This window comes from Hylobates moloch, unplaced genomic scaffold (assembly GCF_009828535.3).
Source record: "Hylobates moloch isolate HMO894 unplaced genomic scaffold, HMol_V3 SCAFFOLD_4, whole genome shotgun sequence".
Classification (NCBI taxonomy): domain Eukaryota; kingdom Metazoa; phylum Chordata; class Mammalia; order Primates; family Hylobatidae; genus Hylobates; species Hylobates moloch.
Genome location: NW_026652279.1, coordinates 30,098,006 through 30,123,676, shown reverse-complemented (window position 1 = coordinate 30,123,676; position 25,671 = coordinate 30,098,006). Strand labels below are relative to the sequence as shown.

The following is a 25,671-nucleotide window of genomic DNA, read 5'->3' as shown; positions in this document are numbered from 1 at the left end:
GACTCCCTGAAGGCCAAAATTCCTCACCGTGCCCAGTGTGGGTTCTGGCACTGGAAGGGAGGGAAGGCCTGCTTGCCACCCCGCTAGCTCTCCCTCCTATAAAACCTGTTGCCCATCCCAGATTTGGCACAGGACTGTGACCAGTCCAGGAAGCGAGCTTACAGCATCCTGGCATCGCCCCCATGTCTTCTTTTCTTCATGAGCTTTGGCAAGGCATGGCTGGCACACAGGTAAAGCTGCTAAGCCCACGGCGTGTAGCCCTGGGTGGGTTCTGGCTCAAGGGGAGAGCGGTGCCACCTATGGCCTCTTCTGCTGGGGCTGGAGAAGAAGGAGGCATTGCACTGTGGACGGGAATCCCTAAGGGATGGCGTGTGGAGCAGGGCCTGGCATTGGGGATTCGAATGTGCTGAATGTGGGATCTATCAGCGGCCATGATGGCAGCTAGACAGGAAGTAGCGGAATCACAGGCCAGCATGGGACATGGGAAGGAAGATCAGCCTCCTTCCAGGGGTGTGTCCAGCAGGGCTCTTGTATGAGAGCAAGTAGGAAAACAGAGGCTAAAGCTGGGATGACCCATGGCAGGCACCCAGCATGGGCCCAGAATGTCAAACCCCACTGTGGCCAAACATAGGCCCAGGCTTGGCCTGTGCCCTGGACTTCTAAGGCCTCAGGTGGGGAGAAGCGTGTGAGGCAGCGATGGGGTTGTGGGTGCCCCATGCAGGAAGGCAGGTGGCATTGGAGAAGAGGATATTCCAAGGGCATGATCTCTAGGGATGAGTTCTGTGTCATAGCTGATGCTCCCCACGTGGGCAAGTATAGGCAGTGTTGTGGGGTGGGGCCCCCCAGCCTCTGGAAAAGCATCACCCCATGCCCTGAAGATGTAGAATGTGGGGTTTGCTGCCAGGCAGAGCAGACAGAGACAGTCCTTTCAGATGCATTAGTTGCCCCTGTGAGAGATCTGCTTTTCCTACTCCCATTTTACACATGAGGAAACTGAGGCACAGAGAGGTGAGAGGACAGGCACCAAGTCCATGGCTAGTCATGGGTGGAGGTGGGATGTGATCCTGGTTGAGCTGGCTCCAGGCCCACATCCCATAGCACAGACCGAACTTGGTCAAAGGCAGGAGGCAGGACCCAGGCTTCTGGGCCCAGATCCAGAGCTGGACGCCGAGTCTCTGGGCAGGAAATCAGGGCTCCAGGGCCCCTGGGCTCCCAGCATGGAGGCTGGGTGGGCCCAAACCCATGGGTCTGCTGAGATTCCTGGTGCAGGGCTCTTTGGGGAAGGAGCATGGTGGCCCAGGTCAGACATACCAGAGATTAAGTCTGGGTCCAGCCAGAGAGGACCTTTAACCCTGCCCACTGCGCTTCCTTTCCTTGAGCCTCAGTTTCCCCATCTGAACAGGGGGCAGTGGGACTTGCCATGGAGTAGAGACAAGACAACTTCGCAGTTGACCCAGCAGGGGGAAAGAAAGCACATGGTTTCTTGCATGTGGGGCAGACGCTCTTCCCAGGGCTGCTCAGTTGCTCCAGGACCTGTCCTGGGACCATCTGCTGGGGCCCGAGTGGACATGGCCCCCAAGGGGTTTGCTGTGTGTTTGGGACCATAAGTAACCCTGTCTCGCTTTTGCCACCTCAGGAGCTCCCTGGACACCGGAAGCAGCCTCTCCACTGACCGCTACAGGTACTGTCTTGCCATCCACCCCAGACTGCCCCAGGATCTCCTTAGGTCCTCACTGCCCATCTGTACCCAGGGGCGAGCCTCCAAGAGCCCATCAGGGGAAATTAACTCCACCATTTGGCCCTGAAATTCCCCCAAGGGCCAGAGGTACTACTGACATGTCCCCTGAGAGCTTTTACAGCTTGGAGTGGTTTCCCCTCAAATCAAGGTCCCCCCAAAGACAAGGACTGCAGTCGAAATTCCTCCCCCAAAGACCAGAGCTCAGCTGAAGGCCCCTGGGAGGATCAGGCTGCAGCTGATAGTTCTTCTGAGATCCAAGGCTAGTGGGTCTCCCAAGGACCAGCCTGCAGCCAGCAGTTCCCATGACAACCAAGGCTGAAGCCCAGGGGAGAAGCCTGTTGGTTTCTATTGGTGTGCAGCTGCGCTTGGTGGGAGCCGGGGTGTCTGAGGGTCTCTGCTTCCATGTGTTTTGTATCTTGATGTCTTCCAAAAAGAGCATTTTCTGTTTTCACAAAAAAAAAATATTGGAGAGTGTGCTTAGAGGAAAGCTCCCTTGATTGGAAGCCAGCAGATCCTTGTTCAAGTCTCGTGGGCAAGAAAGACAAGTGACAGGCAGACTGTTCTGGCAGTGGAGGTGGCTTAGTGGGCTGTGTTCGGTGCATCGATGTGAATTGGGGAGGAGGGGACATCTGTGCTGCGTTGTAGAGGTGACTAGAAGTTGACTGGTCCCCTGTTTGGAGGGTGGGAGACAAGTGGTCCTGGAAGGGAGCACCCTGTGTAAGGACCTGTGCAGGGTGGATGTGGCCGGGGCATGGAGAGGGAGGAGGGGAGTTGGGGGAGGTTTGGGAGGGAGCTTCGTCCTGCTAAAGAGCTTGGCTTCTGTGAGGGGGTTTTTGAACAAGCCCAAAAGGAGACTCACAAGGTCGTAGGCCCTGTCCCTGGAGATAGCAACCAAGGGCTGGGCCACACGTGTCGGGGTTGCAGCAGATGCTGTACAGGAAGGAGATGTCAGAGCGACCGACTCTGAAACTCCGGGCTGCAGGGACCGAGGGGGTGGCCATCTGGGCCCTGCTTCCCTGAGCCAGCTAGGGGCTGGCAGCCCCACCACGTGCACTTCTGGAGGACACAGCCAAGTGGTACACACGTGTACACACATGAGCAACACGCTCACGCAGTCACCTGATCCTCTGCACGGACACTCCACAGTCACACCCACATATCATCCTAACAGTACTTCCTTTGCTTAGTGAAAGCTGACAGTCCTTATGGCCCAGCGAGTCAGGGCTATTGTTAGCCCACTCCACAGACGTCACCTGCTCAGGATTCGAGACTGCGGGGGCAGAGCTGGGATTTGGACATTTGGGTATCCTGGTGTGAATACTGCCCAACACCGTAGCACACTCCCTGCCCTCATACTCGTAGCTCCTCATATGCCCATTGCACAGTCTCACACGCACACAGGTATACACACAGATTCCAGAACATTCCCGCACCCAGTTCTTCCTGTAGTCAAATGCTAGCATTGTCACTTTTGCACATGGGCACACACACAGCCACCATTTTGACACATATGTGCCTTCGGGCTCACACTGGTACACACACTCTCACCTCTGATGGGATGGCTCAGGGTGCCAGCAGGCGTGTGGGTGCCTGTGTCAGGGTGGCCCCAGGGAAGGAGGCTGAGGAGGCTCCTGTAGGGGCTGAGCCTGGCCTTTGCACCACCCACCCTTGCCATGGGCACCACTGCAGCTCCGTCTGAATTGTCCATTCCGCCGGCTGGTCAGTCAGGCGCCCTGCTCGAGGCCAGCCCAGGAAAGTTCTGGTATGAAGGGAGTGTGGATGGGGCTCTTTGTTCTAGGATGTGTGGGGGCCGAGCATGTTCTGTGCTCCTGCCCGCCCGGGTCTCACTGCACAGCCCTCCATCGGATGGAGCCACACTTGACCTCAGAGCCAATGCCCCAGTGCCTCACTCCCTGGAGGACAGAGCAGGGGTCAGAGCGGAGGCCGTAGGAGCCCCTCAGCTCTGCTGTTTCCCCCTTGCATTCAGTCACATTTCCTGAGCACCTGCAGGTGTCGGGCACTCAGGATCCCTTGTTGAGCAGTCCTACTGCCTTCACAGAGCATCTGTGGCAGGCAGGAGCACAGGCAGCAGGCAGAAAAAGAAATTGGTTTTTAACATAACGTGTCAAGTGGTGACAAGAGCTATGGAGAAAATAAATCCAGGTGAAGGGAATAGACAGAGATGGGAGGGTGGCCAGGGAAAGCCACTGGGCCTGGAAGCACAGGAGGGGTGAGGAGCATCCCAACAGTCTGGTGGGAACAGTGGTGCAGAGGCCCTGGGGTGGAGCATGCCTGGAGGAGTGGCCAGGAGGCAGATGCTAAGTAGGGCCTGCCCCATCCTGCCATCTTGCCTTGGCATGCGTCCTGACTCCCAACCCTCACAGCAGCCTCAGACACAGACAGGGCCAGGATCAATGTTCCCCTTTCATAGATAAGGATACCTGAGACCTAGAGACCAGAAGAGCATTGGTGCCAGGTCCGGGACTAGGGCCCAGGGCCCCCGCTGCTACCAGAACTCTGTGCCCTTTTTGTGCAGTGGAGGCACCAGCTCTGATGCTGGGGGCAAGCTTCTGAGAATCTCAGCCTTCAGCTGTTCTGGAGGCCTGTGCACAGCCTAGGAATTCAGAAACAAAGGTCCCAGCCAGTAATTGCCGCCTTTCAAAGGCACAGCCGGCTTCCTCTGCCACAGGCGTGAGAGGGAAGCTAATGTCCTTCTCTGGGGGTGTGGGGGGTGGGGGAGGAGTGGGCAGCACTTCAGGGCTGCTGGTCCTGCCTGTGCTACCTTGCCAAACAGGCTCATCACACTCGGCAGATCGCCTCTCCCCTGCCCGCCCTGTTATCAGCCCAAGTTGGGGTGTCTTGCGTCCAGCCTGGGTCCATTCCAATGACACTGGGTGTCCCCCTTTACTTCTGGCCTCGCACTCCCCAACTGTACTGTAGGAGGCTTGGACCCAGCCACTTGGAAAGCTTTCCCTCTCCAGCCATCCAGGACAGGTACCTCCAAGGCAAAGCGACTACAGACAGGGCCTCCCAACCTTGGCACTACTGACATTTTGGGCAGGACCGTTCTCTAGTGTGGGGGCTGTCCTGTGCATGGTAAGGCGTTTAGTGACATCTAAATGCCACTAGATGTTGGCACTGTCTCCCCATTTGTGACAACCAAAATTTCTCTAGACATTACCAGATGTCCCTGGGGGTGGGGGGATGACCCAGACGCCTCTGGTTGAGAACCATTGCTCTAGAAGCAGCATTTTTGCTAATGACACTGAGAAAATGCCACCTGAGGCGGGAGACTTTGTTCTTTGGCTTTGCACAGGGTGGGATCAGGCCTCTGGTTCCCAGCCTGGCCCTTGGAAGCTGAGCAGCCTTGCTAGAGGCACACAGAACCTTGTCTTTTGTGTGGCACCAGCTCCCATCCGACCACCTGGATGTCATCCCTCCTGGGCAGCAGCTCCTGGGCTCTGTGTGCACACCTCTGGGGATGGGGTCTTCTCTGTGCCTCTATTTCCTCATCTGGGGGGGAGTGGGGAGGTAGCAAGACCTCCTCGTCTGAATGGAGTGTGACCACTGCTTTGCAAACGATGTCGGGTTGTGCAAACGTGGGCCCCAAAGTGGCCAGAGGGGGTGAGCGTGGTGCCTCTGAGAGCCTTTCACACACTATATGGGATCCTTCCTTCTTTCCACAAATGATTATCGAGGCTCCTCCAGTGGGCCGGCCCTTAAAAGAGATGTGGCCCCTGCCCTGGAGTAGTTGCTTGTAGTCAGGAGAAAGACAGTTAACAAGTAAACATGCAAAAGCAGGATCCTTTCCGAGGATGGGATGTCCCGTGGAAAGAATCAGGCAGGGTAGTGGCTGAAGGGGGCTGAGCTGCTATAGCTTAGACACGAGGGGTGCTGGAGTGGGACCGACTGACGACAAGGAGCGGAGCTGCAGGAAGCGCACCCGAGAACAGACTGCATAGAACCCAAGGGCGTGCCGGATTCACGGGGGTGAGGGTGGCTACTGTATCTGGGAGCCAGAGCCTCAGACTTTCGGGTGGCTGGTGTGTGGGGAATGGGCCATGGGAGGGTTGGAGCAGACGCCGGGACCAGCCAGATACCGGGAGATACAAGGGGAGAGGTGAGGCTGGGCCAGGGACTCCTCTTCTATTGTCTGTGACTGCCAGGTCCTCCGGCCTGTGGGGCCACCCATTCTGCCTTGGGTCCCTCTGCCCAACAATGCGCCTGGTTGTCTGTGGCCCTGCAGCTCAGCCGCTCCCCTCCCTGGTTAGTGACAGGATTCCCCTGCCGGCAGCCAATGAGCGGCTGTCATAGCGGTTCCATTTTAGATTTTATCAATGTGTCCCTGTCGCCCAGGCAACGGCAGGCGCTGGGCGACCCTGTCAGTCTTCCTTTGCCTGCCTTTCAGAGCCCAGCTGCCCCCACCCCAAGCACCATGTGGCTACATGGTGAGTTTTCCCTCGCACAGGCCGAACAGGGATTCCACCAAACATAATTTATCTGGCAAAAGAGGCCAGTGTTTGTCTGTCATCTGGCCCCCTCCCTACCTGCTCTCCCTGGGTCTTCCTGGCCTCAGCCACCCTGGGCCAGCCAGGCGGGTGTAGGACTGCCCAGCCAGTGCCGGCCCCACCACCCGGAGCCCCAGGGCCTGGTTGGAAGAACAGACTTGCAGAGCCACCGCCAGGAGCCCTAGCATCCAGGCCCCCCAGGATGATGGGCTGGGGGCCCCCACAACTTGATACAGCCAGAGCTGCCTTGGTGTGTCCCAGGGACCCCCAGGGAAGCCCTCAGATGCACCAGCTAACAGAGACAGCAGCAGCATGAGCCGGGCCAGGCGAGCTGCGTGAATGAGTTGCTAGGCTTTTGTGCTGGCTGCTCTTTGTATTGGAGGCGTGTACTGTAGAAGCCGCGCCGGGCGGGCTGGGCCATGTGAGTGGGGGCCGCCGTGGCAGGGACCAGGGCGGGCCGAAGCGGCCAGTTCTCCACCTCCCACCAGCCCCTCTCCGTGTCTCCGTGGAGACGTTACCGTGGTCCAGCTGGAGACCAAAAGGTGAAAATGCTCAAGTTCAAGGCCTTTTGCCTGGATTACTGGCAGTTCCTGTGCCTACAGCCCCTGCATGGAGCCTACAAAAGGTAAGTCGACCCTCTGGGGAGAGCCTTGGCCACTAGGGCAACGGGGCCTGGAGAGAAAGTTCGCCCCTATCCTGCCCGATTGCAGGGCTTCCTCCTCTTGGCGGAGGGTCCCCGTCACTGGCCAAGACCAGCGGCAGCATTTGTCATGGTTCACTTTGCAACTGGGCTTAACTATTCTTTCCTCTCCCTCTGGCCTGAAATTGGTAGAGTTTCTGCAGAGAAAGAGTCACCCTGGACTGCTCTGTGGCCAGGCACTGTGTTTCATTGTTCCTTGGTGCCGGGGTGAGCCCTAGGCAAGGAAGCTGCCCGGCCTGGGGTCCCCGGCCTGCTCTTTCCCAGCACACTTGCTCCGACCTCGTGGGCTGGATGACTCAAGGGTTGGCCTGCCTCCTCCCTAAGCACAAGTTTGGGGAGGCAGAGTTGGGGGGTCCCCTGGTCAGGAGATCAGGAGACCGAAGTTCAGTCCCTTTCCTGGCTGCGCGATCTTAGGCGAGTCACTTTCCCTCTTTAAGCCTGTTTCCCATCTGTAGGGATTCAGATTTGATGACATGGATTTGGGGACTGCTCCCTGAGGTGACGGGCTGCAGGCACCGCAAGCCCGAATGTTCATACCCCCGGCAGTTTCTTCCGAGCGTGTGTGTTCTGTCCAGTGCACACCTTGGTCAAGAAAGACCCGCATCCGGGCCAGCAGGAGATCATCATGGAGCCGTCGCCATGGTCACCTTGAACGGCGTGTTATTAAAGACCTGGAGGAGGGAATTGTCCCATCTATTCTGAGGGAATTAGTTTTTCCTGATTTCACACTCTGTGAAGTCTGCGGCCATTAGCATACGAGCAATTCTGGGAAAGTGTGGGAGCTTTTCTTCTTCCTTCCAGTGGGCTTTCTCCAAAGGGGGCGGGCACGGAGGGTCTCACGGCAGCTGTAGAAAGGAAGTCCCTGCTCTTGGGAGGGTGCCAGCGAGAGTGGCCTGTCCTGCGTCTGATTAGTGCAAGCCACATCAGAGAGGAGCCCGACACCCAGTGGGCCCTGAGCGCTGTGGTGCAGCCTTTCACCCCACCCCCGCCCCCAGGCTTGTTCATGTGGCCTCAGGAGGGCACATCCGGCTGTCAGTGATTCAGTGTCTACCGCGGTGGGGCACTTTATATACTTAATTGTTCATCCTCATCCCTCCTGCAAAAGAAGCATTAAAGCCCCTGTGCACATTTGAGCAGAATAAAACCAGAGGGCAGGCAACTGCAGAAGAGTGGCCACGGGATCTGACCCCTGTCTTTCCTGTCTCAAGATGCAATCTTTCTTGAATGTCTACAGTCTCAGTCCATGCAGACGCCGGAGTCCTGGGCCAGGCAGGGACAAATGAGGGACAGACCCTGCTCCACAGGGCTCAGCTAGCCAGGCATGAGTCGTGGTCAGAGTCTTGACAGAGGAGCAGGGCTGGGTGCGGGGGCTTCATGGAGGAGGTGACAGCTGAGCCAGGTGGTGAAGTGTCTGGAGGAGTTTGCTGGGCTGAGATGGGGAGCACAGGTGTTCCAGACAGAGGGGAAACCACATAGGAAAAACCCAGAGGCTTTAAAAGGGAAGGGTGTCTTTGGGTCATGGCAAAAGACCATGGAGCCGGGAAGGGGTACCAGGCGCTGGGGCTCAGGACCGGAGCCTGGGCCTTGTCCTGCGTTCGGCGGGGAGCCCATGAAGGATCTTAGCGGGCAAGTGGCAAGCTGAGAGTCACACTCTGGGGGCCACGTGATCCAAGTGTGAGAGGCCTGGCTTAGGCTTTAGGAGGAACCCTTGAGAGCACCCTTTGTCCCCTCCCCTGACCTATGGAGGTTCTTACTCAGAGCCTGTGTTCTTATTCTTAAGCCCTGACTGTACCCGAAAGACAAATGAGACTAATCCTTGAGGAGCTCCCAACCTACAAAGGGAAAAGACCTATTAACAACTCATGAATGTTAAGAATGGGGTATAAATAGAGGGTGCACAAATTACCAGCAGCCTGAGGGAGGCCTTATTGGAAGGCTTCCTGTAGGAGGTGGCATCTGATCTGGGCCTAGATATGGGAGTTGGAATTTTCCAGACAGGGAAGGGCACTGTGGGTGGAAAACAAAGCATGAACAAATGTATGGGGTGGGGCCAAGCCTGGCATGGTGCATAAATGATTAGAGGTGAGGCTGAAGCCTAGGTGTGTGTTAGGGGAAGATCTAGAAAGGAAGGTGGGGCAGGGAAGCTCAGTGAGTGTCTGCTACACATGAGGCTTCATTCTAAGCACCAACTCTGTGCGCTAATGCCGCGAAGTGGAGTCATGATTCTTCCATTTTCCATGTGAAGAAACCAAGTCATAGGGAGAAGTAGCTTGTCCTAAGGCTCATGGCCAGTCTGTGGTGCCACTGGGATTTAACCAGGGGGTCCAGCTGTGGAGGCTGCATGCTGCCAGCTGAGCAGCTCGCTCTGTCCACCCTGGCAAATGACATGCTGAGGGCTGGGGGCAGTCATCTTTCCAGCAGTTGTCGGCCAGAAGTAATGATGATGCATCAGCCAGGTGGGCAAGAACTCAGACTTTGTGGTCAGATCTCACTGTGGCAGGGAGCTTAGAAAAGTCACTTTTCCTCTACAGCTGTGTAACATGGGGGAAGGGGGATGCTCAGCTCACCTCTCTCGTGGCCCTCGTGTGGGGATTTCAAGGATAAGTGCTGGGAAAGCACTGAATATACAGCACTTAGTAGGGGCTTTGCAAGCTGCTGTCCTCACCCAAACAGATCCTTTCCCAGGAAGGCTCTGCAAATGGAGCCACTTGGCTTTTTGCCTGATGCCATATTCCGTTGTTTAAAACAGCGATCCCAAACTTAAGAGTATGAAAGGGGTGTTTTGCAGACAATGCATAATTAACCACTTCTAAACACAGGGTGTGCCAGGCTCCCTCAAAGCTGTTAATTATTCTTCATTAGTGATCTTAAATTAATGTGAAATAATCCTGGAGCTCTGCCAGAGGCTGGGGCAGGGGAAGGAGCAGAGCTGCTTATTTCAACTAGCAAACGGAAAGAAATCTTCACAGGGCGCCTCTGCGTTCTGCCTTGGTTGTGGGGAGGTGCCTCTATAGACTCTTTAGCTCTGGCCCAAAGGCCAGTATGGGAGGCGGCAAGCCCTCTCCCAAGTTCCCAGAGCCCAACCGACCTCAGGGTACTTTGGTTAATGAAATAGTTCAGGTGGGAAGAAAATGTGGAGGAGAGTGGTGTACCCATCGCCCAGCTTCCAAAATAAGCTGTTAATGATGTGGTGGACCGCCCCTGTGGGCCACCCCACAAATCTGATCCCGTCCCTGCTTCCCCAGAGCTAAGCCTAAACAGTCCCTCTTGTTTGGTGTGTAGATTTCCCATGCACATTTTTTTAAATTGCTGTAGGTACATAGGAAGTGTATATATTTATGGGGTACATGAGATGTTTGGACACAGGCACGCAATGTGAAATACACACTTCATGGAGAATTCATGGCTTAGTGAGCTTGCTTTCCAAAGTGGCCCTGGCAGTATGTAGCCTTACCAGCAGTGGGTGAGAGTCCCATGTCCCTACATTCTTTCCCCCCACATTGAGGGTATCCATCCCCTCAAGCATTTATCCTTCGAGTTACAAATAATCCAATTACATTCTTTCAATTATTTTTAAAATATATAATTCAGTTATTATTGGCTATAGTCACCCTATTGTGCTATCAAATAGTAAGTCTTATTCACTTACTCATTCCTTCTATTTTTTGTACCCATTAACCATACCTACCTCCCCCTCTATCCCCCGACTACCCTTCCCAACCTCTGATAACTGTCCTAGTCTCTATGTCCATGAGATTGTTTTGATTTTTAGATCCCACAAATAAGTGAGAACATGTGATACTTTGTTTTTCTATACCTGGCTTATTTCACTTAACATCATGACCTCCAGTTCCATCCATGTTGTTGCAAATGGCTGGGTACCATTTATGGCTGAATAGTACTTCATTATATATATATGCACACACACACATATTTATATATCCTTATATATTTCTATATATTTTTATACATACTTATATATACTTATATATATTTATATATATACCGTTTTCTTTATCCATTCATCTGTTGCCATGCATATTTTTACAGCGTTGCTAAAGCAAAAGATGGTTTTACATGTTTTTAAACTTTAGATCATAGTATTATAAACTGCAAGTTGCTTTTTTAAAAGTTTTACTTATGGTAAAATACACATAGAATTAAAATCCACCATCTTAACCATTGTACAATTCAGTGGCATTAAGTACATTCACGTTATTGTGTAATCATTCCCACCGTTCATCTCCAGAACTTTTTTATCCTCCCAAACTCTGTACCCATTAAACACTAACTCCCCCCTCCCTTCACCCCCAGCAGCCACCATTCTACTTTCTTTCTCCATGAATTTCACTGCTCTGGGGACCTCATATGAATGGAATCAATACAGTATTTTTTTTTTTGTTATTTTGTTATTTCACTCAGTAGAGCGGCCTCAAGGTTCATCCATGTTGTAGCATGAGTCAGAATGTCCTTCCTTTTAAGGCTGAATCATACTCCACTGTAAGTATGGACCACGTTTTGCTTATCCTTTCATCCACGAATGGATGCTTGTGTTGTTCCCACCTGTTCACTATTGTGTGTAGTGCTGCTATGAACATGGGTGTGCAGATATCTCTTCAAGGTGCACCTTGTTTTTTCAGTCAACATTTTATTGGTAAGATTCATCCATGTTGCAATGCATAGATCTCACTGATTCATTTTCACTGGTGTGTAGTGTTTCATGGTACAACCATGCCCTGGTCTAAGTATCTGCTCTCCTGCTCTTGTGTGTTTTGGTGGTGTCCCATTTTTCCACGTTACAGACAGGGATGCAGTGAGCACCCTTGCCCCTGCCTCCTTGTGCTTGGCTGCGGGCGTTTATGGAGGGTTTGTACCAGGATGGCACATGAGTGTCTTCAACTTTCCTGGGCTTAGTGAACTTGCTTTCCAAAGTGGCCCTGGCAGTATGTAGCCTTACCAGCAGTGGGTGAGAGTCCCATGTCCCCACATTCTTTCTACACTCAATATTAAAAGCCAGGTGGTTTTTTTAATGTAAAGAGGAGAGAAAGAGAGATTCAGAGAGGAGAGCATGTAAATGGTATGGGGGCACACCTGTAGCTCGACGCAGCCCCAGGCATCCTGGAGTGGAGGGTGAGGTGCACATGTGCTGTTCCCTTGGTCTGTGTAGTTCCAGACCCTCCATAGTAAGAGGCTTCCAAGGGTGGTAGGAACTCTGCCCCCACGCTGACTTTGAAACCTCACCTTCAGCATGCCGTGGATGCCGTTGCTTGGTTTGGGCTGTGGGACTAGTTCTGATCACACAAGGTGCCAACTGATCTCCTGATGCGCAGGTTTCACAGATTGCTTCTATTAGACAGAACAGAGGCCAGGGATCTCTAAAACACAGCATCAAGAAACTGACTTTGGGACAAGCTCCCCAAACTGCCAGCTCAGTAAGGGAGCTCAGTGGACAGGATTCCAGGCACACAGCCTGGGAAGCTGGCCGAGCTTCCTGGGCTCATCCAAGGCTGTCGGGCACCCCCCACACAGCTGATGCCCCAGGCTTCATCTATTGGCCAGGGAAGTTCAGTCCAGGGAGGAGTGGCTTTACAGGGAGCACCCTGGGTGGCTTTGTGGCTTGAGGGGACAGTGCAGTTGTGAAGTCAGGTGAAGTGGGAATGCAGTCTGACTGGCTCCTTTCCTAATTTACTTTTTTAAAAAAGTTATTTTTATTTATTATAATTACTTTCTTTAAGTGTTTGTATGTGCTAAGTGGCTTTACATGTGGTATCTCTGTTAATCCTCACAACAGCCTTGTGAAATGGATACTATTATTTTTTCCATATTTCAGACAAGGAAAAACTGAAGGCAGAGAGGTTAAATGACCAGCCTAAGGTCACAGAAATGAAGTGTAGTTTATCAACCCAGGTGACCAACTCCACTGAGCTACACTATCTCGTGTCTCCTCCACACTAATGAATACTTTCTGACTGCATGTAACTGTCATGGTTGTTATGACGATGTAGCACATCACCCCAAAACTTAGTGGTTTAAAATCCCATAGAACTGCAACTTGGGCACAGCCTACTCTACTCAATGTCAGCTGGGCTTTGAAGACTGGGTGCTGGATTCCTAGGAAGGCTCACCTGCCCATGCACCCACCCAGCCTCTCACTCCCTTCCTCACCTTGCAAATGCTTCTGGCTGACAGCTGAGACCTTAGCCAGGGCTGGCAGCCAAAACACCTGCACAGGACTCTCCATGTGGCCTGGGCGTCCTCAAAACATGGCGGCTGGGTCCCAAGGGCAAGCAATCCAAGGGAAAGAGAGCCAAGTAGAAACGGTCACCTTTTATGACCAGGCCTCAGAAGACACACAGCATCACTTCTGTGGCATGATCTTCACCAGGACAGTCAAAAAAGTACTGCCCAAGCCCATGGTGAAGGACTTCAACTCTACCCCTGCTCAGGAGTGGCAAGGTCCTGGCAGAGCGTTTGGAACAGGAGATGAGGTTGCGGCCGTGTTTGGAAATAGAATCTACCACAATAGCAAATCAGTTCTCCACTCTAACCCTCAGCATCCTGGGGTTGGGAAGAGGACCTAACAGGTGTGGGGATACTTGGGACCCAGTGGCATTCAATCAGTGGCGGGTTTTCTTTTTCTTAATGGAGTAAGTTGAAATGAAGTATGGTGATTATTCAAGGGAGGGGGCAATCATTTCAGCTGGGGGAGCAGGAGAGGATTCTTAGAGTTTTAGAGCTGAGATGGGCCTTGAGGGATGAGGAGGACTTCTCAAGTCCATGTAGGGAAGACAGTGTCCTTGGCAGAAGAGTCCTGAGAAGGATGTGCAGATGGTGCCTCGTGTCTGATGGAGTCTTTGGTGGAAGGCAACAGAAATAGCCACAGGCCAACTACAGCAAAAAGGGAGTTTACTGAGCCACTCTTGGGAGTTCAGGGGACCAGCAGGAAGCTGGATGTGGATTAGGAGCTGGAGCGCCTACTCTGTACCCCCAAGGGCAGGCTCGCAGCTGTGAAAAAGACTTCCCAGGAGCCCATGGCCCTGTGCCGCCACTCAAGCTGTCAAGTCTCAGGAGAGTTTCACTGGCCGAGTTCAGGTCCTGTCCTGCCCCTTGGCAGTGCTGGGATGTCAGTGGAGGAGGAGAAAGCAGGATGGAGCCTCCAGGGACCACTGGGCTTCCATGGGGCACAGGCTTCTGAATTCCCACCCCACCAGCACTGTGCCCTGTCGGGGAGAGGCCAATCCCTGGGAGCATGGGAATACTGTTAGGGGAGCCTGTGTGCTGGACTGGACCTGCATGTGGGCCTGTATTCCCTGCGATGGCGAGCATTAGCTCAGGCACTTCTGCCAGGCTGGTGAGATCCAGGAGCGGATGCAGGTGAGAAATACCCCAGAGGGTCAGGTTGACCAAACTGGCAGGGCCTTGAGAAACTTCTCCTCAGCAGAATAGGTGCAGTGAAGGCATGAGAATCAAGCATCCAGAGCCGAATCCGGCTGGTTTAGAGAGAGCAGCTGATCTAGTGTGAGTCACGGGCTGCCTGGCCTCAGTCAGCAGATCCTCACTGAGCCCGTCCAGAGAGCATTTAAAGCAAGCGTTGCAGGTGCCAACAGGCTCCACACTGGCTCAGTCTTTCACTACGCCCTCTCCTCCTCCCTGACTGCCTTCTGTGTTAGCAAGATCCCACTGGTGGCAAGAGGTGGGAAACGGGTGTTAGGTTCATGGAGATTTGATTCGGGGAAACGTTCTTGCTGGGTCAAGACCTTACGAGCTTCTCACCACAAACACTTCTTGCTCTCGGTAACTGCTGGGTTTAGCACGTGAGATGAGTCCATCCCAAGTAACTGTTTGCACCTCAGCGGTTTCTTGGCAGCCACCTGCCAAGGTTGGACAGGTCCTTCCTTCCGGGGGGCGGGGGGAAGATCGTGCCAACCTGAGGAGCTCCACTTGCCCAGTTAACTCTGGGGGGAGACGCCTGGGCCTGAGTGGTTGCAAGCTGAGTCCTTCGCCTGGCAGGGCCTGTCACAGGCTGAAAAGTGTCTCCCTGAATTCATATGCTGACGTCATAACCCCAGTACCTCCAAATGGGGCCTTATTTGGAAATAAGGTCTTTAAAGAGGAATGAAGGTGAAATGTGGGGATTAGGGTAGGCCCTAATACAATCTGACTGGTGCCCTTATAAGAAAAGGAAATTGGGCCGCCTACAGCGGGAACACCGTGTTCATCTCATGTGTCAACTTGCCTAGGCCATAAGGTGACCGGATGTCTGGTCACACATTACTCTGGGTGTGTCTGTGGGGTGTTTCTGGATGAAATGAACATTTGGATTGGGCTGAGTGAAGCTGACTGCCCTCCCCAGCCTGGGTGGTCCTCTTCCAATCAGTTAAAGGCCTGAATTGAACAGAAGCTCAGTAATCAGTAAGAGGGTCCCCTGCCTGGTGCCCACAGGCTGGGATGTCGGTATTTTCCTGCCTTCAGACTCAGACTGAAACACGGACTCTTCTTGGGTCTCAAGCCTGCTGGCATTTAGACTGAAACTAAGTCATCAGCTCTCCTGGGTCTCTTGCTGACTATAGATCTTGAGACTTGTCAGTCTTTGTAATCATATGAGCCAATTCCTTATTTTAAAAAATATATGTATATACATACATATACATATATATGCATCTCCTATTGGCTTTGTTTCTCTGGAGACCCCTGACTAATACACCGTGTGAAGACACAGGGAGAACACAGCCACATACAAGCCAAGAAGAGAGGCCTCAGGAGAAACCCGCCTTGCTCTGACTTCCAGCCTCCAGAATGGTGAGGAAACTCGTGTCTGTTGTTTAAGCCCCGTGGTCTGTGGTGTTTTGTTACGGAAGCCTCTGCAAATCAATACAGGGCCTCTCTGTCTTCATCTGTGAAGTGGGTACGAGGACCTGTCCTCGGGCTCGTCGGGAGACGCCGTCTGGGCGCATATTCTGTGCCCTCAGAAGAGCTCCTGTGTCTGGTGTTTGATGGTCAGGGCTGGGATTAGGGTGAGACAAGTGAGGTGTTCACCTCGAGCACAGAATTTAAGGGGTGCCAAAAAACTCAATAATTGAGTTAACAAAATATTGAATTTTAAAATAAACACAGGCTGTTGTTTGTCTTGCAACACCACGTGAGTTTTGTAAAGCGAGAGGTCATTTCCAAAGGCACTGCGGTTTCCAGGCCCAGAGGCCCTCCTGTGCCCTGCAGGGCTGGTTTATGAGGGTTGACAGGGACATGTGAACAGATGGACCAATGTGGGGCTTTATATATAATGTTTTAAAAATATTTTTAAAGCTTTATTAGTTTTTTCTACTTGATTCAAAATATGGGGGGCTATTTTGGTGTTTTAGGGGTGCACATTTGTCCTTCCGTGTCAGGTTCCAACCTGGCTCCGTGCAGCGCAGTTGCTGGCCCTGGGCTGGCCCATCCGCATCCTGCAAGCTCGGCCTGCGGAAGTCACGGCAGCACAGCCTCCCCCGTGCCACCCCGTGCTGTCCACTTTCACAGGGCCAGCCGGGGTGTTCTCCTTGGAAGGCCTTCCTGGGAACATTGCCTCCGAATGTGCATGTGAGAGGCTTAAGAATCAGGGGCTGTTTCTCCATAGAGGACCGCATGAGGTCAGCTGGCAGCTCTGGATGAGCTGTGAGGATTGGAGAGTAGTACCGAGTCAATGTCAGTGCCCTCATTTTGAAAACCGAACCGTGATTATGCCAGAGAACGTTCTTGTCCTTAGGAAAGACACTTTGAAGGAATAGGGGGCTTGAGGTGGGCACCTTACTCTCAAACAATTACAGGGGGAAAATGTGTATGCGAGCACAGGTGTGTGTGCGTAGAGAAAGGAGAATATGAGGAAGCAAATGGGATACAGTGGTAACAAGTGGGGAACCTGGGTGAAGGCTATACAGGAGTTCTTTGTACTCTTCCCACAACTTTTCTGTGAGTCCGCAATTAATTCAGTATGTAAAGTTTTAAAAACAGAGCCAGAGGTTGCTGAGGGCTGGCTGCAGGTGCTCATGAAGTTCTCTACCCTAGACCTCCTCCACCGCCTTCTTAGTCCTTCAGGTGTCAGCCCCAGTGTCTCCTCCTTACAGAGGCCCTCCCTATCACCTTGTCTAGCGTAGCACCGCCCTCCCCTCACCTTTCACGTCACTCAGTTTTGTTTTCTTTGTCGCCCTCACCATCCTGGGAAATTATCTCATTCATTTGCTCAGCGTTTTTGTCCTGCATCCCCTGTCTGCAAATGTCGGCTCCATGAGACTGTCTGTCTTGGTCACTCCTGCTCCTCTGCCCCCTGTGCCTGGCACACAGTGGGTTCTCAAGCAATATCTGTGAACAAGGGAAAGGTTAGATGATCACAGTTCTAAAGGTCAGAAAACCTGGAGTCTTGTCCTTTCTGATTATCCCCCATGGACTTGCCAGGAGACCTGGGGCAGTGTCCCACCCCGCTGTGGACCTCGGTTTCCTCATCTGTACCCAGCCCTGTAGCTTTTGGATTCCATGTTGCAGAAAGCCCCAAGGTTCTGCAGAGGCCGAGTCCCCCAGCTGAGCCCCTCCCTGCTGTAGGCAGGGGCAGGCAGGGGCTCTTGTCTACCAGCTGGGGTGGACCTCTCCCTGCCCCCAGGCTTGTCACCACCATTCCCTGATAGAGGAGAAGCATGTGGCAGAGAAAATGTGCTGCGTGGCCCTTACCTGTAGGCCAGTGGTCCCAGAAAGGTGGGTCCAGGTAAAAGTGAGTTCACTTCTCTCCCTGGGCTTCTTTGTAACAAAAACGGGGCAGGTTTTAAGCCCAGCATCTTTGGCAGGAAACAATATCTGTGTGAAACTCAATAACATTGTCTTGTTTTCATGGTAACCTTCTACTTACAGCAGATGATCCTAGTTTTCCATTTAAAGTAGTGATATAAAGTTTCCTTTTAAAATAAATGTATTCAGGGGTGAAATTCAACCAATGTATTATTTTGTGCATTGCATTTAGCTTCTTATTGTTGAAAGTGTGAAACATGCATGGAAGTGGAGATAGCTGCTTGGTGAAGGTGAACCTCGGAGTTGTAAGGCGAATCCCACGCCTGCATGGCACAGCTTTGCGCCTCATGCTTGAGTTTCTTCCACCCACTCCATGCTGTTTTTCATGTTCAGCTCTCCCAAAGGGTCTCCAAAAATGTCTTTTTACAGCTGGTTTGTTCAAATCAGGGCCCTAACAAGACCCACACAGTGCACGTGTCTCGTAAGTATCCTTTACCTAGAGGCTCCCCTTCCTTTTTCATCCTTGCAGTATTTGTCGAAGGAACAGGGCCGTTTGCCTGTGGTGTGTCCCACATTCAGGATTAGGCTGATTGCCTCCCTCATGATGTTATTTAAGCTGTTCCTCTGTCACCTGTAGTTCTTGTTAACTGGGAGTTAGATCAGGAAGCTTGATTAGACTCAGGTCCAATTTTTTAAGCCAGTTGATTTTAAAAGAAAATATTTAATAAATACTAGAATGGTCCATAAAGAGCGTGCACCATAAAGGTGGGGCGAGGCTGGGGGCGTGGCTCATGCCTATAATCCAGGTACTTTGGGAGGCCAAGGCAGGAGGATCACTTGAGACCAGGAGGAGTTCGAGACCAGCCTGGCGGATATGGCAAAACTCCATCTCTATTACAAATACAAAAATAGCTACGCGTGGTGGTGCATGCTCATAATCCCAGCTACTCGGGAGGCTGAGGCATGAGAATCGCTTGAACCTGGCAGGAGGAGGTTGCAGTGAGCAGAGATTGCACCACTGCACTCCAACTTGGGTGACAGAGTTAGACTGTTTAAAAAAAAGGTTTTAGACAGAGCATGATGGCTCATGCCTGTAATCCTAACACTTTCGGAGGCTGAGATGGGAAGATTACTTGAGGCCAGGAGTTCAAGACCAGTCTGGTTAACATAGCGAGACCTCATCTCAAAATAAATAAATAAATAAAGATGGGACGAGGGTGGAGTTGGGAATGGTCTGGGAATGGAGGAAAGCAATGGAGCAGGTTCAGGCAGCAGACTTACCTCTACAGGTCTGGGTATTGGGAAACAGCCCAGAGGCAGCAGATGACAAGGAAAGGAGGCCCCTGCCCCTGTCCAGTGAGGAGGTGAGGGCCCAGCCTGGGGTGCTGCAGTCCTTACCAGTCCTCACCAGTCCTCTTTGAAGGGGATTTGTGTGGACATATGCACGCATGCACGCACACATACATCTCACACACCGCATGTGCGCACACACGCACGCGCACACACAAGGGGAGGGTTCCCGTTTGGCCCCCCTTGACCTGCACGGCAAGACCCAGGGAGTCAGGATACAGGGGCTAAAGAATTGAGGCCTCTCAGCACAACAGAATGGGGATTGAAGGGAGCAGCTTTCTCCTTTGTCTAAGGAAGGGGCTAGTGAATAGGCACAGCCTGCAACAAAAGGGATTTAGGTTAGACATTCAGAAGGACTTCCAAGCCAGCCGAGGAGAGCCGTGTTATGTAGCGGTTATGAAGCATGTCTCAGAGCAAAGCTGCTTCGGTTGAATTCCCCGCCCTGCCATGTTCTATCTGTATAGCCCTGGGTGTGTCTGTGGACCTCTCTCTGCCTTCCTTTCTTTATCCTATAGATAAGATAGTAACAGCACCTACCTCATGGAATGAGCCTAAGCATTAAATGAATTAGTCACACATAGAGCAGTGGCCATAAGAACCATTCAGTAGCCCTTAGGTATCACCATTCTTGTTGTGTTGATGGAGAGCCGTGTCACCCTGGAAGTTTTAAAGACGGCCATAGCCAGAAACTTTCAAGGCTAAAGGCTTAGAAGGGCAGTTGCTATATATTCGTGATCTTCTATATAGCTTTACACAGTGCAGTCACACAGCGTTAGTTCCTTCCATTTGTTTCATGTTCACAACCCCTGGAGATAGATCCTATTTTTCTCCCCATGTTGTGGATGAAGCAACTGAGGTAGGCCAGAAGGTGTGAGGAACGGCTTGTGAGGATCCCTTGGCCAGTGCAGGTCTCAGAATCAGGACTTCTGATCCGGAGTCCCAGATCTGTGGCTTCCTTGTTGTGTGACCTCAGGGCAAGTCACCTCCACCTCTGAGACTCCATTCTCCATCTCCAACACTGAAGAATGAGGCCGGAGCCTCCGGTGCCTATGTTGTCTGATTTCCTTGCATAGAAGATCTGAGCACAAACCCTGATGGTCAAACCCAGTACCATCTGCCCTCCCCATGGCTGAAAGGAAACATGTCAGGACCCTCAGAAGGGACAACCCATGAGGACTGGCTGTCACTTTGACTGCTAATGTGAGTCCTGCCATCTGGGGTGTCATCTGTCCCACAGCCATGCCAACTGCAGAGGTACCCAGTTTTAGGGTCTGGCTCTGCCCTGACCCCAGTTGGGGTCACCTTAGCAAGTTATTGGAAAAACATCCCCCAAACAGCCTCTACCCAGATGCTCAAGAGCTGCTCAGGATCCTGTTTCTACCTTCCCATGGCATAACTCGATAAGATTGTGCAATTGTCTTTATACTTCCTGCCGGCCTAGCCTGGCCCAGCCTCGGGGGACAGCTGACAAACAGAGGCCAGACGGTGAGCAGGCCCTGGCCCCAGATCCCATCCTGGCAGGTCATGTCCCTTATCTGGGACTCAGTTTTATTTGCAAAATAAGGGTAGAGGGATCAAGTGAGCTAGTTGTTCATCATTCATTCGGCAGGTGTTCATTCATTAACTCCTCCTCTGGGCAAACCCTATGCTTGAGGTGTGAGAAATGGATAAGCAAACCCCCTATTTGCCCTCCTGTCACTTCCAGTCTGGGATTATCAGCCCTGCGGGGCTTTGAGGGGCCACAAGCATCTCTGGAGCTGAAGCAATCATGGGCACCTTCCTGGGGGAGGAGGCAGCTAAGTGGACCTTGAAAGACGAGAAGGAGCAGAGGATACAAGAGGTATCCTGTGGGCTAGACACTCACAGATGTATTTTATTTGGCTTGCATAGGATTAGCCTACATATCATTGTAAATTTGAATTTATTGCAAACATATAAAAATCAAGAGCTTTTATGTAAAAACCTGGATTTCTGATATCTGAAAAATCAGAGCCCTTATTCCTGCAGAGCCGAGCCACAGTTGTTCTGTTTAACCAGTCGGAGTCCCCCCGTTCTGCCTTGCCTCATCATCCCTCCGAACCTGCTCCCACCGGCCATCCCTGTGTCCCTGTCACCGTGGATGGAACCTCCGTTTTTCTAGTTGCTCAGGCCAGCAACCCAGGCATCATCTTCCACTCCTCTTTTCTCTCTCACCCCCTCATCTTATTGATCAGACATTTCTACCAGTTTCACTTTGAGAATGCCTCTAGAATCCAACCTTTTGTACCCACCTTCCTGTCCACCACCTCAGTCCAAGCAACAGTTCCTCCCTGGCCCCTGCCTGGGCCATCGCCCCCTTGTGGTCTCTTTTCTGCACAGCAGGTAAAGTGAGGCCCTGCAGGCCAAGTCTGGCCACTTGGACGCCGGCCCTTTGTGCTCCCTAAGATGGACTTGCGGAAGCTCTTCTCTGCCTTCTTTCCCAGCTCCTGCCCTGAAGTGACTGCCCAGCCCCTGCCTACACACTGGGATATTAGTGGCTATCCTAGGCCCGAGACAAGATGGTAGAACTCAGGATGCCAGCTGCCCGGGAGGCTGGGAGCCCACCAGTGTCCTCCAAGACCCAACGCTGTTAGCACCCTGGACTTTCATTTTTCCATTTGGAAAATAACAGCACCCCAGCACCCATCCTCAAAAGGCCAATGCTTCTTGACAAGGGGGATTGAAGGTTTTGAAGTTTAGCCAACTTGGTGTATGTGCCTTCCTGCACCTTGCATGGCTCTGGGCACCACTGGAAGACTGCAGATATAAATGACAAGTGATTTATTTTGTTTTCAGCCTCCAGAGCTTCAGCTTTAGAGTCAGATAGTCAGAGTTGGTTTTATACATCATCCTGAGTATCTAACCTCAGCATCTGAACCTCAGTTTATTAATTTGTAAAAAAAAAAAAAAAAAAAAAAGCTGGGGAGATAATAATAACTGCTACTTCATAGGGTGATTGTGCAAAGAACTAAGCTACATAGATCTCCCCACCTGCTCATGTGAGCTCTCAGAATTGTGAGGGAGGGATGCAGAGACAGGTCATCCAAGTGCAGGGAAGAAATGGCTGCAGTCTAGGCTCAGGGAACGGAGAGGATGCGGGGCAAAAAAGAATGGACTTCTGGAGAAGGGAAGTGTATCATCCAGAGAAATGATCTAGTTTATACGCCTTCTTCATGGCACAGCCCACTGTGGGAAATTGTTTTCATTTGATGTCTTGGTACAGAAGGAAGGCCAGCCCCACCAGCCTCCACAGTTTTGTTCACCAAATCCTCAAGTGATATCTGGCACAGAGTAAGCCAATCAATGAATGTTGACTGGGTGAAGGAACAAGCCAATGGAAAATTGGCTTCCTAGAGGAGGTATCCTTTGAGTTTGAGCCTTAAGCATTGGGTCCTGGTAGGAAACATGGGTCACTACACAAGCTCCCTTGCAGTGTGGCCCGTGATGGGGCTGTTTGTAGGGTGGGATGGGGTTAAGGAAACTGGGCATCTGGTCTGGCAGAATGGGGGAGCCCTAACCAGCCCTGGGCCAGAGGGTTGGGGAAGAGAACAGTTTCATGAACCAGAAAGAGAGAGACATCAGGACTGTGGCTGCCGAAGGGCACAGGAAGCGAGGACAGAGCTGAGGCAATGAGTACCCTGACCTACCATTCTCTCCTCCACCTCCTGACCTTCTGCCAGGGCCGCTGCTGGCCACCCCATCAGGAACCAGGAGGCAATGGAAGCCTGGGAGCTGCAGTCTTGGGCCCAGAGCAGACTGGGGCATGTGGAGAATAACTGGGCAATGTGTGCAGAATTCCTGGCCCAGGGTGGACAGGCCTGGAGATCTGGGAGGGCTCAGGGGTGTTGTGTTGGAGTGGGGGCCACTTGGGGGTGTCAGGAACCTCAATGCAGAGAGAAGACGGCAAAGGGCCTTGCCCATCCCACCCTGGTCTCCTGTGGGTGACGGTCAGCACCGGGAGAGTGGGTGGAATAGGAGAGGCTCCCGGGCCCCCGGTGAGCAAGGAGGGGTCTCATACTGTCACCTGCAGTTCTCCAGGCGGGAGTTGAGTATAGTGTTCCCATTTTGTGGATGAGAGATGTGGAACAGTGGCTTGCCCCTTAAGCCAGAGGCAGAAATTAGAGGGTCTCAAGGCCCTAAGACCACAGGCAGACACATCTCAACAGGTGAGGAGAGGGCACACATTCAGCGAGGCCTAGAGGCCAGAGAGGCTCATTGACCCTCACTCAGCTTCCAGAGTAGGGGACACCCCTTCCAGTCCTCATTTCCCCAAGCAGGGTCCCCTTCAACACTGTCCCTCCGCTGTGCCTGCTGCTTTCCTCAAGTGCGCACAGTCCCTGAGCTGTGCCCTGCCCTCAAAGGCCAAGTTCACAATGGCATCAGCATCTCCCAGGGAACAAATGCGTCCTTTCCTTTGCTTGGGCGGCAGTGACTTCATCCCCAGCGGGCTGTGTGAGTCACTGGGCTGAGGTTGGAGGGCGAGCCAGTTCTGTGCAGAGCCCGGCTTTGGCCTTGTGGCTGGGGAGATGGAATGGCTGAGAGGGTGAAGGCTTCCACGCAGACCTGCCCTCGCTTCCCCCACTCTTGCTGGGGCTTCCTGTGTCCTACAGGGCAACTAGCACTGAGCACCTAACACATGCCCGGCAGTGCCAGGGGCTTTTTAGGTGACAGCTGGTATTTACTGAGTGCACTCTCTGTTTCAGAAACCATTATGAACTCTCACTTCATGGACTGGCCATGCTGCCCTGCAGACAGTGATGTTGAGAGGTTAAGTCTTATACCCAGGGTCACACAGTTGTGGTATCACTCATTCCTCATCACAGCCCGGAGGGCAGAGATTTTTTTATTCCTATTTTACAAAGGGACAAACTGAGGCTCTGCAAGAGGAAGTAGCTTGTGTAGGGACAAAGGAGTCAAAGATGAGTAAGGAGTGCCCTATTCTCAAGGATGAGCCCCTGAGGATGGCAAAGACAGATAGAGTGTGGCATGTCCCCAGTGAGTGGATGGATGGGTGGATGGACAAATGGATGGACAGATGAGTGGATGGGTGGATGGATGGACAGATGGGGTAGATGGATGGATAGATGGGTGGATGGATGGACGGATGGGTGGATGGATGATGGATGGATGGGTGGATGGGTGGATGGGTGGATGGATGGATGAATTAAGGCTCATTTGCAATGAATTCAAATTTACAGTGATATGTAGACAACATATGATATGTGGATGGGTGAATGGATGGACAGATGGATGGATGGGTGGATGGATGGACAGATGGGTGGATGAGTGGATGGGTGGGTGGATAGATGGGTGGATGGATGGATGGATGGATGGATGGATGGATGGATGAATGGAGTGATGGATGGGTGGATGTGCGGGTGAGGCAACAAATGGATGGATGGGTGGATGAGGGGATAAATGAATGGATGATAGGAAAGAAGATGATAGATGGATATGTGAATGGATTAATGAATCCATGAATGATTCATTGGAGAGGAAGGTGTGTGGATGTGTGAATATATGAATGAGTGGGTAGAGATAAAGCGGGTAAGCAGAGGCTACTTCCACCCACAAAAGACATTGCGAAAACTTCCCCTACTAGGAGGACAGGCCAGATAAACATTTGAATGGAGGCCTTAGTCTGTGTGGCACAAGGAACCGAGGCCAGTATGAAAAGTGACAGGGAAGTAATGTCCAAGGGAGAATTTCCTTAGGCCAGTGGGGTTCCATGATGGAATGGGGAAGCTTAAAGAAAAAACAAGGAATGGGGAGCCTTGAAAGGTAGTGAGCTTCACATCATTGGGGGTGTTCAAGCAGAGGCTGGGCAGCCACTCCCGCTGTATGCTGTGGAGGAGCCCCTGTGGCAGGTGGAAGTCTGCTGTGGTGGCTTGTGAAGCCTCCTCTGATGACAAGGAGGGAGAAGAATTTGGGTTTCCAGTCCCCCAGGGAGGCCACAGCCTTTGTAGAAACCTGTCTTGCTTTTGGATTAAAAGTTCTTTCCTGGCTCAGGGAATGGAGAAGCCTGCAGCTGCTAATCCTTGGTGTGGGAATCAGGCTGGAATCTGAGACAGATTTCCCATTCTGCACAAGCCAGGGCAGGGGGCCTGAGGACAGAGCAAGGCTTTGGAGCCCTGGCCCCACCCTCCCTGTTTCTGCAGACAGGTGATGGCCCTCTCTGAGCCTCAGTTTCCCCCAGTGAAATGGAAGCTCTGCTGCCCACTATACATGATGCCCAGGGCCCTGCTGGGTGCCAGGTGCTGGGTGCACCTGCCCTTCTAGGGGACTTCCTGGGGGCTGTAGGTGGGGAAAAGTAGATCTGTGAGTGTTGACCTTGATCTGTGAGTCATTATCCCTGGGGGCCCTGCCTGGGAAGCCCCAGCTGCCTGGCCTGGGCTGGGCCTGGGAGCAGCTGGTGGAGACCAGGGTGGGGGCTCAAGCTGGGGCCTCAGTCTGGAAATGCCTCAGACCCAGCCTGGGCCCAGACCCCAAGGCCTTCAGCTGCTCAGAGGCTCCAGCCCTTCATCCCACCCCACTCCATCCCTACAGAGAGGAGCCAGCTTACAGCCTGACTCCAGCGTGGGCTCTTAGAGCCACACTGCCAAGGT

At 52.5% G+C, this 25,671-nt stretch overlaps 1 protein-coding gene across 8 annotated transcripts in view; it reads left to right on the top strand.

The window, feature by feature from the left end:
* The window catches only part of IQSEC1 (IQ motif and Sec7 domain ArfGEF 1), a 394,136-nt gene that overhangs the window by 243,540 nt on the left and 124,925 nt on the right, over positions 1-25,671 (top strand). For 5 of the 8 annotated variants that reach the window (XM_032149766.2, XM_058437296.1, XM_058437294.1 and 2 more), the window contains one exon: positions 1,637-1,681. The exons of 2 other annotated variants lie outside the window; for them this stretch is intronic. In XM_032149766.2, the coding sequence (XP_032005657.1) occupies positions 1,637-1,681 (45 nt within the window). Of the gene's footprint in view, positions 1-1,636; positions 1,682-6,031; positions 6,872-25,671 lie in introns of those variants that run through there. One more of the 8 variants, XM_058437293.1, reaches the window with a different exon arrangement.